This window comes from Hippopotamus amphibius, chromosome 12, assembly GCF_030028045.1.
Source record: "Hippopotamus amphibius kiboko isolate mHipAmp2 chromosome 12, mHipAmp2.hap2, whole genome shotgun sequence".
In the NCBI taxonomy this organism is placed as follows: Eukaryota; Metazoa; Chordata; class Mammalia; order Artiodactyla; family Hippopotamidae; genus Hippopotamus; species Hippopotamus amphibius.
Genome location: NC_080197.1, coordinates 52,215,484 through 52,231,069, shown reverse-complemented (window position 1 = coordinate 52,231,069; position 15,586 = coordinate 52,215,484). Strand labels below are relative to the sequence as shown.

The following is a 15,586-nucleotide window of genomic DNA, read 5'->3' as shown; positions in this document are numbered from 1 at the left end:
GAGGAAGTGAAGTCTGGTTACTAAAGAACTTAGGCTTTGGTGATTTATTGAATACCAAATATTTATGAGACAAAGTCCCTTTTAACAGTCTGTTGTTAAAAGTTGAGTAGGTGTTGGGGTGAAGGGCAAAATGGCAGGAAAAGAAGACCCTTAGCTTACCTTCTCCCAGGGACATACTGAATCTATACTTACATATAGAGTATTTCCTCTGGAATACCTGAGAACTGATTGAACAGCTATTGAACACAGAAGGACCACATAGAAATGGGTAGGAAAGAGAGAGACACGGTATCTATGAGAACCCCTCCCATTGCAGTAACCAGCAATAGGGAGGGATATTGCTCAGGGGCCCAAGCACAGACTTACCTGCTCTTGGACACAGTGAAAAAAAAAAGCAGCAGTTTAAAGAGCATGTAAACTATATGGGGAGAAAATCCATTTACTAATCCTAGAGATTCTGCCAAATGAACAGGGCACTGCTGGACCCCTCTCTGGTGTCAAAGGTACCAGCGACCAGCCCATGCCCACTCCAGTGCCTGCCCCATCCATCCTGCCAAGGTGACATCCAGTGTAGCACTCCCCAAGGACTGCCCACCAGACTGGCCTGAACCAGCTTCAGTTGGCCCACCAAGGCAGCCTCAGGACAGCATTACTTAGAAACTGCCCTTGGCCTGTACTGCTCAACTCCAGCCAGCCTGCCAAAGCCACTAGGCACAAGCAGTCCACGCAGGAGACACAGCCACACAGGGCCACTCCATAAAGACCACAGAGAGTGAGCCATTTCACCTAATTCATAGAAACAAAAACTAAAGTCAAACAAAATGAGGAGACCTAGGAATATGTTCTAAACAAAGGAACAAAACAAAACCCCAGGAAAAACCCCTAATGAAATGGGAACAAGTAATTTAACTGAAAGAGTTCATAGAAATAGTCACAAGAATGCCCACTCAACTCAGGAAAAGAATGAAAGAATTCAGTGAGAACGTCCACAAAGCCTTAGAAAATATAATAATGAAACAATCAGAAACGAAGAATACAATAACCGAAATAAAAATATACTAGGGGAAATCAGTAGCAGATTAGATGACAAAGAAAAACAAGCAATCTAAAAAATAGAAGAGTAAAATCACTCAATCAAAAACAGCAAATAGAATAAAGTGTTTTTTTGTTTTTAATGAGGAGAGTTTAAGGGACCTCTAGGATAAAAATCAAGCATTATAATATTTACAGGGTTTCCAGAAAAAGAAGAGAGAAATAAAGAGACAGAAAATGTATTTGAAGAAATAATGGTTGAAAACTTTCCTAACCTGTGAACATCCAGGTATAGCAAGCACAGACAATCCCAAACAAGAGGAACCTAATAAGATCCACACCAAGACATATAATTAAAATGGTAAAAGTTAAAGTTAAGGAGAGAATAATCAAGTTGGATTCATTCCAGGGATGCAAGGATGCTATAATACACATAAATCAATGTGATACACCACATTATAAAAACAAAGGATAAAAATCATATGATTATCTTGATAGATGCTGAAAAAGCATTTGATAAAATTCAACATCAATTTATGATTGAAAACTCTCAATAAAGTAGGCATAGAAGGAATATATCTCAACAAACTAAAGGCCACATACGATAAACCCATAACTAACATCATACTCAATGGTGAAAAGTTGAAAGCATTTCCTTTAAGATCAGGAAGAAGACAAGGATGCCCATTCTTTCCACTTTTATGCAACATAGTGTTAGAACTTCTAGATACAATAATTAGTCCATAAAAAGAAACAAAAGGCATCCAAATTGGAAAGAAAAGAGTAGAAGTGTCACTGTTTTCAGACAACCTGACACTGTATATAGAAAACCCCAAAGACTCCACCAACAAAGTATTAGGACTAATAAAAGAATTCAGTAACACTGGAGGATGCAAAACTAATATACAGAAATTTGTTGCATTTTGTACACCAATAAAGTATCAGAAAGAGAAATAAAGAAAACTATCCCATTTAAAACTGCATCAAAAATGATACAATGCCTAGAAAAATTTAACCAAGGAGGTGAAAGATCTTTACTCTGAAAACTCTAAGACTTTGAGCAAAGAAACTAAAGACAATACAAATAAGTGGAAAGATATACTTTTTTCACGAATTGGACAAGTCAATATTACTAAAATGTCCATACTACCCAAAGTAATCTACAGACTCAATGCAATACTTATGAAAATGCCAATGGCATTTTTTCACAGAACTGGGCCAAATAATCCTAAAAGTTTTATGGAACAACAAAAACCTTGAGTAGCCAAAGCAATTTTGAGAAAGAAGAACATAGCTGGAGGTATCATGCTCGCTGACTTCACACTATTCTATAAAACTACATTTATCAAAACAGTATGGTACTGGCACAAAACAACCTATGCAATAGAATAGAAAGCCCCAAAATGAACCCATACTTAGCCAGGCAATTAATCTACATCAAAGGAGGCAAGAAAATACAATGGTAGAAAGCTTCTTCAATAAGTGGGGTTGGAAACCTGGACTACATTCAAAAGAATCAAATTGACTACTGTCTCACACCATATTAAAAAAATAAACTCCAAAATGGATTAAAGACCAAAATGGAAGAAACAAAACAGTAAAATTCCTAGAGAAAAACATAGGCAGTACATTCTTTGACATTGGTTTAGCAATATTTTTTTGGATGTGTCTCCTCAGGCAAGGAAAACAAAAGCATAAATAAACAAACAGGACTAGATCAAACTAAAACAGTTTTTGCACACTGAAGGAAACTACCAACAAAACCAAAAGGCTGCTTACTGAATGGGAGAAGATGTTTACAAATCATATATCTGATAAGGGGTTAATATCCAAAATATACAAAGAACTCATACAACTTAATACTGAAAAAACAAAAAACTTGATTTAAATATGGAAAAAGGACATGAATAGATAAGTTTCAAAAGAAAACATACAGATGACCAATAAACACATGTGAAGGTGCTCAACATCACTAATCGTGAGGGAAATGCAAGTCAAAAACCACAGTGAGATACCACCTCACCTGTCAGAATGGCAATTATCAAAAGACAAGAAAAATTTTTGGTAAGGATGTAGAGAAAAGGAAATCGTCATACAGTGCTGGTGGAAATTGTAAACTGGTGCAACCACTATAGAAAACAGTATGGAGATTCCTTTAAAAAAATGAAAAAATAGAACTACCATATGGGCCAGCAATTGCACTTCTGGGTATTTGTTTGAAGAAAAGAACACTCTTTTGAAAATATATACACACCTCTATGTTCACTGCAGCATTATTTACAGTAGCCATGGTATGGAAGCCACCTGTTTCCATTGATAGATAAATGGATAAAGATGGGGTATATATATGTATACAATGGAATATTAGTCATAAAAAAGAATAAAATCTTGTCATTTTCAATAACATGGATAGAACTGGAGGGTATTCTGATAAATAAAATAAATCAGAAAGAGAAAGACAAATACCGTGCTATTTCATCATGTGGAATCTAAAAAACAAAAACAAAACAAACAAGCACAATAAAACAGAAACAGGCTCATAGATACAAAGAACAAACTGGTGTTGCAGGAAGCGAGGGACAAATAACCCTAAAATTTATATGGAACCACAAAAACCCAGAATTGCCAAAGCAATGCTGAGGAAAAAGAACAAAGTTGGAAGCAGAACCCTCCCAGACTTCAGACAACACTGCAAAGCTACAGCAATCAAAATAGCATGGCACTGGCACAAAAACAAAGATCAGGGAACAGAATAGAGAGCCCAGAAATAAACCTACACACCTACAGTCAATCTCAAAGGAGCCTAGAATATACAGTGGGGAAAAGACAGTCACTTCAGCAAGTGGTGTTGGGAAATCTGGACAACCACATGTAAATCAGTGAGGTTAGAACACTCCCCCACACCATAAACAAAATCTCAAAATGGCTCAAAGACTTAAATGTAAGACATGACACCATAAAACTCCTAGAAGAGAACATAGGTGAAACATTCTCTGACATAAATTGTAGCAATGTTTCCTTACCTCAGTCTCCTAAGGCAACAGAAACAAAAGCAAAAATAAACAAAAGGAACCTAATCAAACTTATAACCTTTTGCACAGCAAAGGAAACCATAAACAAAGTGAAAGGCAACCTGTAGACTGGGAGAAAATATTTGCAAAGGATGTAATCAACAAGGGCTTAATTTCCAAAATATACAAACAGCTCATACAATTCAATAACAAAAACAAAACAAAATAAAACACAAGCTCAATCAAAAAATGGGCAAGAGACCTAAATGGACATTTCTCCAAAGAAGACATCAAAGAGGACAATAGGCATGTGAAAAGATGCTCATTGTTGGTAGTTATCAGAGAAATGCAAATCAAAACTATAATGAAGTATCATGTCACACCAGTCAGAATGGCCTTTATCAAAGAGTCTACTAATAAATGCTGGAGAGAGGGTGTGAAGAAAAGGGTACCCCCCCCTACACTGTTGGTGGGAATGTAACTTGGTCCAGCCACTATGGAAAACAGTATGGAGGTTCCTTAAAAAACTAAAAATAGAGTCATCATATGATCCAGCAATCCCACTCCTGGGCATAAATATGGAGAAGAGGAAAGCTCTAATTTGAAGAGATACATGCACCTCAATGTTTGTATCAAGACAAAAGCCAAGACATAGAAGCAACCTAAATGTCCATCAACAGATGAATAGATAGGGGCTTCCCTGGTGGTGCAGTGGTTAAGAATCCACCTGACAATGCAGGGGACATGGGTCCGATCTCTGGGCTGGGAAGATCCCACATGTCGTGGAGCAACTAAGCCCATGCGCCACAACTACTGAGCCTGTGCTCTAGAGCCCACGAGCCACAACTATTGAGCCCACATGCTGCAACTACTGAAGCCCGTGCGTCTAGAGCCCATGCTCCACAACAAGAGAAGCCACTGCAATAAGAAGCCCATGCACAGCAATGAAGAGTTGCCCCTGCTCTCCACCTGTGCACAGCAACAAAGACCCAATGCAGCCAATAAATAAAAAATAAAATAATTAAAAACAAACAGAAGAATGGATAAAGAAGATGTGATATATATACATATATATATACACACACACATACAATGGAATATATATATTGTATGTGTGTATGTATATATATATGTATACATATATACTATACTTAGTGAAATAGGAATAGGAATAATACTTAGCTAATAATGAAGAATAATGCCATTTGCAGTAACATGGCATGGACGGACCTAGAGATTATCATATTAAATGATGTAAGTTACACAGAGAAAGACAAATATTATATGTTATCACTTATAAGTGGAATCTAAAAAATAGTACAAATGAACTTATTCACAAAACAGAAAGAGACTCAATAAATATTTGATAGACCCTTAGTTAGATGATAATAGATTCAAGCATTTTATAGCTGTAAACCAGGCCAATGGAGTTACACACACACACACACACACACACACACACACACACACATCCTTCCTCCCTTGAGAGTTCCTAAGTGTCTAGAACATAGTTGGTGCTGAAAAAAATATTACTTGAATAGATGAGTAAATAAATAAATAATGCAAAATGAAGTAGTTCTGTTCATAAGAAGGAAAGCTTTTCCATATCTATTTAAACTGTCAATGGCTTCTTGAGGGTGCATAAGAAAATTATGTTTTTATATTCAAAATGTGTTAGTTTTTATGATATAGGACTTTTTGAAAAAAGTTATTAAAATTTGAATATTATTCTCACATAGTTTAAACATAAAATCTATATAAAGGAATATGTTTCAAATCATTCCTCCTCCATATTCATCCAGTTTCTACCATTTTTGCCAATAGGTAACAACTATTAATAAATTCTTGTGTCTCCTTATAGAGACTGTTTTTGTATATATAACAGAATGTGAATATATATTTCTCTTTCCCATTACAGAAGTAGAGGCATAGGGTACATATTATCTTTCAATGTAATCTTCCCCTATGTTGGATATATTTCTATGTTAGTTGAAGAGCTGATTGGCTTGCCATTTTGCTAATACATAGCTCTAAAGTTAAAACTAATGTTTTGCACAGAATAAAGACACACCTTTATTGTTTTCTTTGTCATTCAACCTGAAACTTTAAAAAACCTGCTAATTTCCAATAAACATATTAATCCTTCTTGTACAGAAATAATTTATTAGTAATAAAATTATAAATACATGATATGTGTCTCTTGTTTCAACCGGATAGGATTTTTAAGCATAAATTTAAAATATTTCTGGTTTATGTCACATATGAATTTGTGTTACACGTGGAATAATTTTTAATTTGTGCTATATACTGAATAATTTTTGCCTACAGAAAGTAGTCAATGTCAACAAATATAACCAAGCATATCAAAAGAAACACCATTGCACTGTTTGTTTTTTCTTCTGCGAGATTTGTACTAACATACGTTCTTTCACTTGACCCATATGAAAATATGCTGTTATTTATTCAACAAGTATTTAGTGAGGGAATATGACTACATTACTTTCTATTTCTTTCCTGTCTCCTTCTTTCTAGAAAACTCTACAATTTCTGTGTGAAATTATTTAAAATTAAAGATGTGTGAGAAGGAAAAGACAGTTTCTTAAGCAAATTTCAATTCATTTTTTTTCATTTTTATTAATGTGAGAATATAAAATTGTTTAATAATTTTTCAAAAGCTGATGAGAAGTTTTAGTTAATATACATTAACCATAAAGATGATACTAATGTATACTGCAAACTTTGGTCCCATAGTCAAGAAATTTAGGTTTCATAACTATCTTCGCAACAAAAAAGTCATAAGCAGCATCTAGTACCGTGTGTGGCTTGGTGTTCCAGTTAAAGAGAAACGTCATTTGACTAGAATAATTTAATAATCCATTTTATTTTCTGCATTCTTCCTTTGATATCCAGAATACTGAAATGAAAATGTCTATAGCTGTGGTAGGCAGAATAGGGCATCACTAAAGAGGGCTGCATCCTAATTTCCCTACCTGAGTATGTTATCTACATGGCAAAAAGGACTTTGCAGATGTGATTGAGATTATAACCCTTGAGATGGGAAGCTTATCCTGGATTGCTCCCATGGGCTCGTCTAAACCAAGGAATGCCTGTGACCACCAGAGTCTGGAAAAGGCAAGGAAATGGGTCAGCCCCAGAGCCTCCAGAAAGGAACAGAGCCCTGACAATACCTTGATTTTAGTCCAATAAGACTATGTTGGACTTCTAACTCACAGGAGTATGAGGTGATAAATTTGTGTTATTTTAAGACACTACACTTGTGGTAACTTTTACAGCAGAAATAAAAAAATATTTCAAGCATATGGGAGAATTGAAAATAAAATTGAAGAGTTCATTAATATTTACCAAAAAATGGTTTCTATTTTATTAGCAGTAAACAATTGAAGCTTCCATGAAGAATTCTTTTCTTTTTTTAGGAATTCTTACTGTTTTTTAAGGACCAGTATGGAACACAAAAATTTATGAGTATAAAAAAAATCCACTGTCAATCCCCTATAAAATTATGGTAAGTTTTAGACTTCATTTAGGGGTTACTTACCTCTGAACCCAAATATATGAACAGAATGTGTGTCAAAACAATTTTTTATGGTAATGTATGTTGCATTCTTATTACTTAGAGTATGTCAAATACAGAGTAGGCAATCAGCAAATATTTGTTGAATGAATAAAAGAAGGAATAATATAAGATTGCAGAATCAAGAGAAATAATCTAACAATTAATTATTATCTGCATTTGTAGAATTATATAGAAGGTGTCATATATTTAAAACAGTAAAATTCACTCTTCACCGCTTTCATTCCTATAGGAATGTAAGTAATAAAGTGAAAAACAATATGAAATCAAAAGAGCCCCAATGTGCCTTTGAAATATAATCCAGTTTGTTCCCTAATAGACTATCACAGTGGAGACCATGAAATAAAAACCCAACAACTAAAAATGTTTTGATGATGTAATGTAACAAATTGACAGTATACGTTTTTATTTAATTTATCCATATAACTTATAATGAAAATTTAATGACCCCAAATATTGGTTGTACTTACTAAAACACTGATAAAGGGAAAATACAAAATAGTTTTCTTATTTTTTAAATAGTTCCTCTCTCTGTCCAAACCATCAAAATTTCAAGCTTATAGTTTGTGGTAAAACTTAGGCAAAAGATGTTAAATACATAAAGACAACCTGGTAGTAAAAACTTAAATACCTTCATTTAAAAACTAATAAATGAAAGAAATTTAGCAATCTAACCTCCTAAGAGACTAGTTCCCTGATTCTGCTCCTCCAATTCTATTCTGGACAAACAATTTTGAATAAAAGAGAGATCTGAGTAAAAAGAATGCAACAAGGTTTAGTATAAAAAATTTATGCCTAATTCAAATGCCTACAATAAAAGAATGGTTAGGAAAATGGATCATATATTTAAACATCATGTACGAAACCAAATATAGCATGAGAAAATGAGTGTGAAAAAATTTAAACTTAGGTTGATCTTAATTATTTTAAAACATTCATAGAAAAAACTAGGAAGCAATATGCCAAGTTTTTACATATAATTCATGGCATTATGGATTATTTAATTTTATGTTTTTTATTCTGTTTTTAAAATTTTCAATATTAAATTATTTATAATCAGAAAAATCATTTTGTAATGAAAAGGAAAAGTTTTAATGTAAACAATCACTTCTTTATCATTCGGCATTTCAAATGTTGTAACTGTATCAATTCCACAAAGGCTTCTGAAGGAATGGGCTGTTTTACACCAAACTGAGCACTTTTCGATGGCATCAAAGTACATTTTAGGTTTAATCGGAGGAACAAAACCATCTTAAATAATGAAAGTCAATAATAACTATGAGGAAACTGAGTACTGATTATAGGTTACAAATAAATATTTTACAAGAGGAAAGGCCTACTATCTTTGGCAAATTACGAGAACTGTCCAATATGGTGAAGTAATGAACTTCCCCAAACAGGAAGTGTAGAAACAAAGGTTAGATGTTGAGGGAAAAGACTTTTTATTTATACAATCACTAATGTTTCCTACATAGTGTTAAGTGTCTGAATTATTACGTATACATGTAATCACATATTCTATTTGAAGGTCTTTAGGACATAACTTCCCTAACTTTGTAGAACAAACCTGGGTAAAAATTAGTTTTTCTATATTACTGCAGGTCAAATAAAAAGGAATATATTGGTGGAATTATAACTTACTGTGGTAGCACAATGAATATCTTTCCATACTGTGGCTTCCCTGGAGAGATCAGAGGCTTCAAACAAATTATCAAAAATCACTTCCCCAATCATGTCATGTCTAGAAAATCTGTCAAAATCATACACACTGAAATGTAGTTTTCGGTTGCTTAGTTGATCATATGCTACAGGAAACTGAAAAGTTTCATCAAACAGAGGATTTAAAGTCTTTCTGTGCACACGGGTCTGAAATTTCTTTTTCCTATCTGGAAGAAGATACATCTTCACATAAGGGTCAGAAGTTCCTGTGAAGTCTTTAGCAGGGAGATCTAAGACTTTGATAATTTTAACAACTAGAAGTTCATTTTCATAATCATACTGGAGGGTGAAATTGAGCTTCCCACAGGTTTTGACATCTTCTTTCCTGTTGCCCTCAGAGTCAACTGATTTCTGTTTGTAGAGCTCTGGTTTTATTCTCCCAATGCTGGTGGTTGTTTCTCCTCTTTGTAAGATGGGTTCTGTGCCCATGCCAAAATCAACACTGGAAACCTGTATTTGCCTTGGTAGGTGTCTTCTGAAGGAATTGTGTCTGTACGCACACACATATACACAAAATCATTTAAGTAGGTCATTTTGATGATAATGCTATATACAGTGGCATATATACTCTCCCCCACACCCAGGATAATGGAAGCATTATATCTACAGCAGTAAACTGAGGGATACACACACACACACACACACACACACACACACAGAGTTACTTTTGAAAAACCAAGAATGCAAGATTCAAAGAAAAGTCTCCTAAAATTGTAGAAACACCTGAAATACACAAATGTACATTTTTATGGGCTTTTGGTATTTTACTCATCATCATAAGCACACAACAATTACACACAATTGTAAAGAAAGATGATTATCAAAAAAAGTTAACATTCTACAAAATGTTATAAATGTTATCACTTACCTGGGTGTATCTAGATGTAAACATTATGTAAACAAATCATTCAGATGGTTGGTTTCTTTCATCCGTCTATTTTGGTCTGAATTTCCCGTTTTAGTGATAACAATATTAAAAAAAACTAAGTCCACATATTCTTACACTGTGTTATTTCTAATACTTAAGATAACTAAATGAATGTTTACTTTTCAAAAGAATATATAGTTATGACAGCCAAAATGCGTACATTTTCCTTTTTTCAACATGGAGTGGGCTTTGGAAACTCTTAAGGATTAAAAGACTGTAGAATTTTAGAGTTTGGGGTTAAATAATAGTTCTTAAAATTCAAACTGAATTTCCTATACTTACTGTTACTATTTATCTTGCCAACATTTCCAGGACATTAGATGTATCAGCTTACTAATGTCTTGTAAATGTGATTTGTATTAAGATCTGCTTCTCTTATACTTTCTCCATGATTTCTACTGTGAGCTATGCCAAATTATGTGTTTCCTCAAGGTCTGGTTCCAGGTCTTTTGTTCTTTTTTATTCTGAGTCCCTCCATCAGCCCGGTTTTGGGTCTATAATTACTATCTTGAATCTGATGATTCCCTAGATATATCTCAGATAGACAAAATTCCATTTCCAGATCGTTTTGTCTTCAAGGGGAATTCTAAACAAATGTCCTAATTTTGCCCCAAACTCAAGCAAACTCATTATTTCTCTATTTTGCTTTCAAACCAGTTCTCTCTTCCACCATCTCTGATGATAGCTTTAAAAGTCACTTATGCTTCGAGCCCTGCAGTATGCTTTGAATCGCCTTTCCTTTAATTCATGGGATTTGCTCAGTTTTCTAAGTCCTGCTGATATTTTGCTTTGAGACATCTAATATACTTGTCCATCCTGCTCCATTTCCATTGCTATTTGGTCCAGCTCCTCATTGCCTCATACTCTGCTTTCTACGGTAGCCTTCAGCTTGGCTTTCCCTCTTTCAGCTCTCTCTCACACTCAATATCTCTCCAGCACTTACTTCAAAATCCTTTACTCTTGTTATACCTTTTTCCACTTAATCACAATTGAAAAATTATTTCTATATAAAGAAACAAAATAGGACTACTTTATCTGAGATGAAGGAATTAGCTCCTAATTAAAACTGTTCTGAATTTAAGACCCAGTACTTTAGCTTCAGTATCCGAGTATATATGTAAAAGTCTTTACTAATTTATTTAAAGCTTGAAGTGATCTGTTTCCTCAGACTGATCCTCAAATTGGTCCCATTTTAATGTGTTAAAAAATTCTGTAGACTCTTTGAAATGGATAGATAACTAGAAGATAAGAGTAAATAATAACCACAAAGTACTGGCTATGTACCTGACCTTGTTCTAAGTACTCTGTATTATAACTTACTTTTGATCTATGTACAAAAAATACAGTAAAGTATGTAAGTGCTTTAATCTAAAAAAAAAAAAAATGCAGTGAACATGCTACGAAATGTATTTTGATCCTGACTATATCCCAGATATACAAGATCAAAGACTTAAATTAGGACCAGGGAACCATCAGGGAGCACTGAGGAAATAATAATTTAGAAAGGAATACAGATAGTACATGTTGTGAATTATTAAAGAGGTCTAGTATAATGCAGTTTATATATCCAATATTCTTAAGAGATTTATGGTATTTTACTAAACAATCTAATATTTCTGCCAAAATCACTTTTACTTGTGCAACAATTTTAAATTATTTTTTTAAAATTTTTGTGAGCAAAAAACCCCCAAGAAATTAATTCCTTATTTTTTATAAAATGATCCATAACTTTACCTCCCTTAGGTTTTTCAATATAGTAAAATTTAATCTTCCAGCCTCTCCCTAAAAAATCAATCATTTATTTCTTATGCCACTGAATATAACTGTACAGCTGTAAAGCCCCTTCTAACAAGAATGAAAAAGGGCAACACTGTTGTTCTAGTAAGCCAGTGCCCTAATTGTAGAGTAAACTGTGCATGTTCCAAGTCACAGTGTAGCTAGTCAGTTAAGAAAAGCTCTAATTATTACAATGTTAAACTATTGCCATGAGAACACAAATCCTCTTTATCTCCTTGCATTTTTTTTCTCTTTTGGAATGACAGTGGTAAGTAGCTATTTAGTCTTACACATATTCAACCAATTGAAATACAGGCCATTTGACTGTTACTGATCCCTCTCTTACCCTTCAAATCTAGGGAGGCACCACATAAGTACTCTTCCAGATGGAGAAGGAAAAACTTTCCCCACCTTACCTTCAACATCTGAGATTAGTTACCAGATACAGTCAGTATTACCTGATGCCATAGGCATAAAATGTATTAATATGGTAATTTTCAAATTCTTTTTACCAACAGATCCTTTCTTTCAAACAAAATCAGAGACCAGAAGTTCAATATGTGTGGACAGAGCTGCATTGGTTGACATGTGAGTAGAGTCCTGGAACCTCACTGAAAACTGTGCCAATTTTCCCCCACTACCCAGGAGAAAGCACTTGAAGAGTATTACGTTGAGATGAGATAAAAAAAAAAAAAAAATTGCTGGACTGAAATCAGACTGTAGTTTGGTCCCAGCCTCCCTATGGAATGAGGGCAACTTTGAGCAAGTCACTTCACTTTTTTGAACTTTACTGTCTTCATCCCTAAAACCGGTCTTTCATAGCTGTGAAGGTCAAATGAGATATTACAGATAACTTTGAAACCTATCATTTTTCATAGTACTAATAATTATCATTAGAGTTTAGGACACATGGAGCTGAAGTGCAAATGCCATGACGATCTCTCTGGTTCTGACAGCCTCAGATCTGGGTTTCCTGTTTGGGGAGGCAGAGATGGCACAAGGTCATTCCCCTGTGAACACGCCCTGGAGCAGCACCCTGGACAGCAGACTCCCTCTGATTCCACACCCCACGGCTCTTTCTTCCTTAGCTAGGAAACCTATATTCTCCTACTCTTACTTGCAGTGTCTTAACCAGCTATTAAATTTTTTTAAGGTATTGCTTGAGAAGTCAGAGGTGAAAGGCAAAAATACATTTAGTAGTATTTTGTTTGTTTATTCAATATGTTTACAAGGAGTTCATGTCTCCTTGTTTTAATGCTAATATTTATATAGGAACCTATCACCCTATATTAAAAGTTATAATCCTGTTTCATAGCTAAGGAGGCTCAAATAATAAGACTAAATTAATTTTCCAGTAAACAAAGTTTTCATCTTTATTCGTTTCCTATTTTTTTTTTCCATTCAATTTGAAACAGTGACAAGAGTGACTCATTTAGCACAAAAATATCTGAGCGTATACCAGGCAGGCACTATATGTATGAAGGCAGACTAAGCTGTATAATATACCACAAGGAATTTTTGGAAATAGTTCATTGTCTGATGTCAGCACAGTCCTCTATATCTTGAATCTCTTCTTTAAATTTTCTTCTCACCTTATTGCTCAGTAGAAACCTGGTTCTTCCCCAAGGACACTGTTTGCTCTGTGCCCCTCTCATGTGGTGGCTGGTATTGCTGCAATAATCCTTGTTCCACGGGGCCTTGAAGTGAAGAAGCTGTCCATTCCTCATGTCATTCATTACCACCTTCACATCATTCTCCCTGAACACACCACTCCCGGCTCTGAAGCTCAAGTCCACAGATCGTATCCCCATTATCGCTTACTATTAGTGATTTACTAATACTCAAATCACTCCCCGTAAAGTCTTCATTGTTTTAACCACTTGGTTCACTAACTACTTTTGACAATGTTTTTGCTTGAATTCCTACCAATGCACAAGTTTCTTCCAACTACTTGGCCTACAGGTTCTTTTAATTCCTCTACCTCAATGATGTTCTCTATTTTACCTCAGTTACTACCAGGTGCATAGCCAGATTTTGTCATTATCATTAGCTGCAAACTCTCTGCAACCCCAATTTCATGCAAGCTTCTCTCTGATCAACACCTCTTTCCAGCTCATACCCTGTTATACTCCAATTCAAATAACCTTTCCAGCTCACAAGAACCTCTAACCCATTGATTCTATCGCTATTTCCTAATCCCTAGTTCCTTGATATCACTTCCCCTCTTTATCCAGTTTCAATTCCATTGTTAATCATTAGAGCCACTCTCACGCATACATCCCCAATTCTCGTGTTGCTCTCTCCCTTCTTACTTGCAGGGCAAAACCACAGTCCTGGTTGAATTCAACTTTGCATCATTTCTACACCTGTACATGGGCAAGTGAATACAACTAGAGAAAAACATAAAACAACTTTCAATGTTCCATTTTAAATTCATGTCCACATTCCTCATTAGACCCTAACACTGAACAGCAAATCATTCTCCTTCTCAGTCTCCTAGATTCACAAGGCTATTTCACCCCTTTTCACCTTTCTTCAAACTTCTATCACCTTCCTCATTCCCAATCTCAGTTAATGGCCTTTCTTCCCATTTCACTAATGAAGTTGAAGCAAAAAGCAGAAACCTTCCACCTCATAAACCCTGTTATCAGCATCTGTATCCACATTTTTTACCTTCCTGATTGATATGATTAATTACCCACACTATTATCTAAAGCCAGTCCCTCTTCTTGTATACTAAATTCTGTTTTCTCTCATGTCAACTTCAAGACTGCTCCGCTCTGATTCCTGTATTACTCATTCTGCCTCTTTATTGGATTATTACCATCCACACAAAAAGATACTGTTATTTCTGCTATCTTAAAGGAACCCTCCATTCACCCCACTTCCTCTCTCTGTACTGCTGTTTCTCTAACACATTTGCAGCAAAACTCTGAAAGAATTGAGGATGGTACATCCATTGTCCAATTCATCTCCTCCCATTCTATATAAACCCACTCTAACTAGCTTTTCATATACCAATTCTGACATAATCACTCTTGAAAATGTCAATAATGTCTCCCTGACATTGCTAAACTCAGGGGTCAATCCGTGGTCCTCACCCCACTTGACCTGACAATTGTCACCTTACAGTTAATCCCTCCTGATTATTTACATACTCTCTTCACTTGGCTTTCAGGTTATACCCTCCTGGCTTTCCTTCTACTTTACTAGTCTCAACTTCTCAGTCTACTATGCTGTTCCTTATGTCTTAGTATTGGCATACCTCCGGGATTCATCTCTGGTTTTCTCTTTCTTATCTACACTTACCTCTTTGATGGTATCATCTCCTGGGTTTGAACACCATCTATATGTGGACTCCAAATTTATGTTTGTATCACATATTTTCTCCAGAGTTATTATCTGGTTGCCTACCCAATTTTTCCACTAAGATTTCTAACAAAATCCTTAAACACAACAGTTCCATATCTCCTGTTCTTAGCTCTCAAACTCACTCCATTCACAGTCTCATCTTTACCAATTTTATCT

The 15,586-nt window shown here is 35.0% G+C and overlaps 1 protein-coding gene across 1 annotated transcript in view; it reads right to left on the bottom strand.

Moving 5' to 3' along the window:
• Positions 1-15,586, bottom strand: part of SYT10 (synaptotagmin 10) — a 66,620-nt gene that overhangs the window by 24,460 nt on the left and 26,574 nt on the right. Inside the window, exon 3 of the mRNA XM_057702932.1 lies at positions 9,277-9,844. Within this exon, the coding sequence (XP_057558915.1) occupies positions 9,277-9,844 (568 nt within the window). The remainder of the gene's footprint in view (positions 1-9,276; positions 9,845-15,586) is intronic.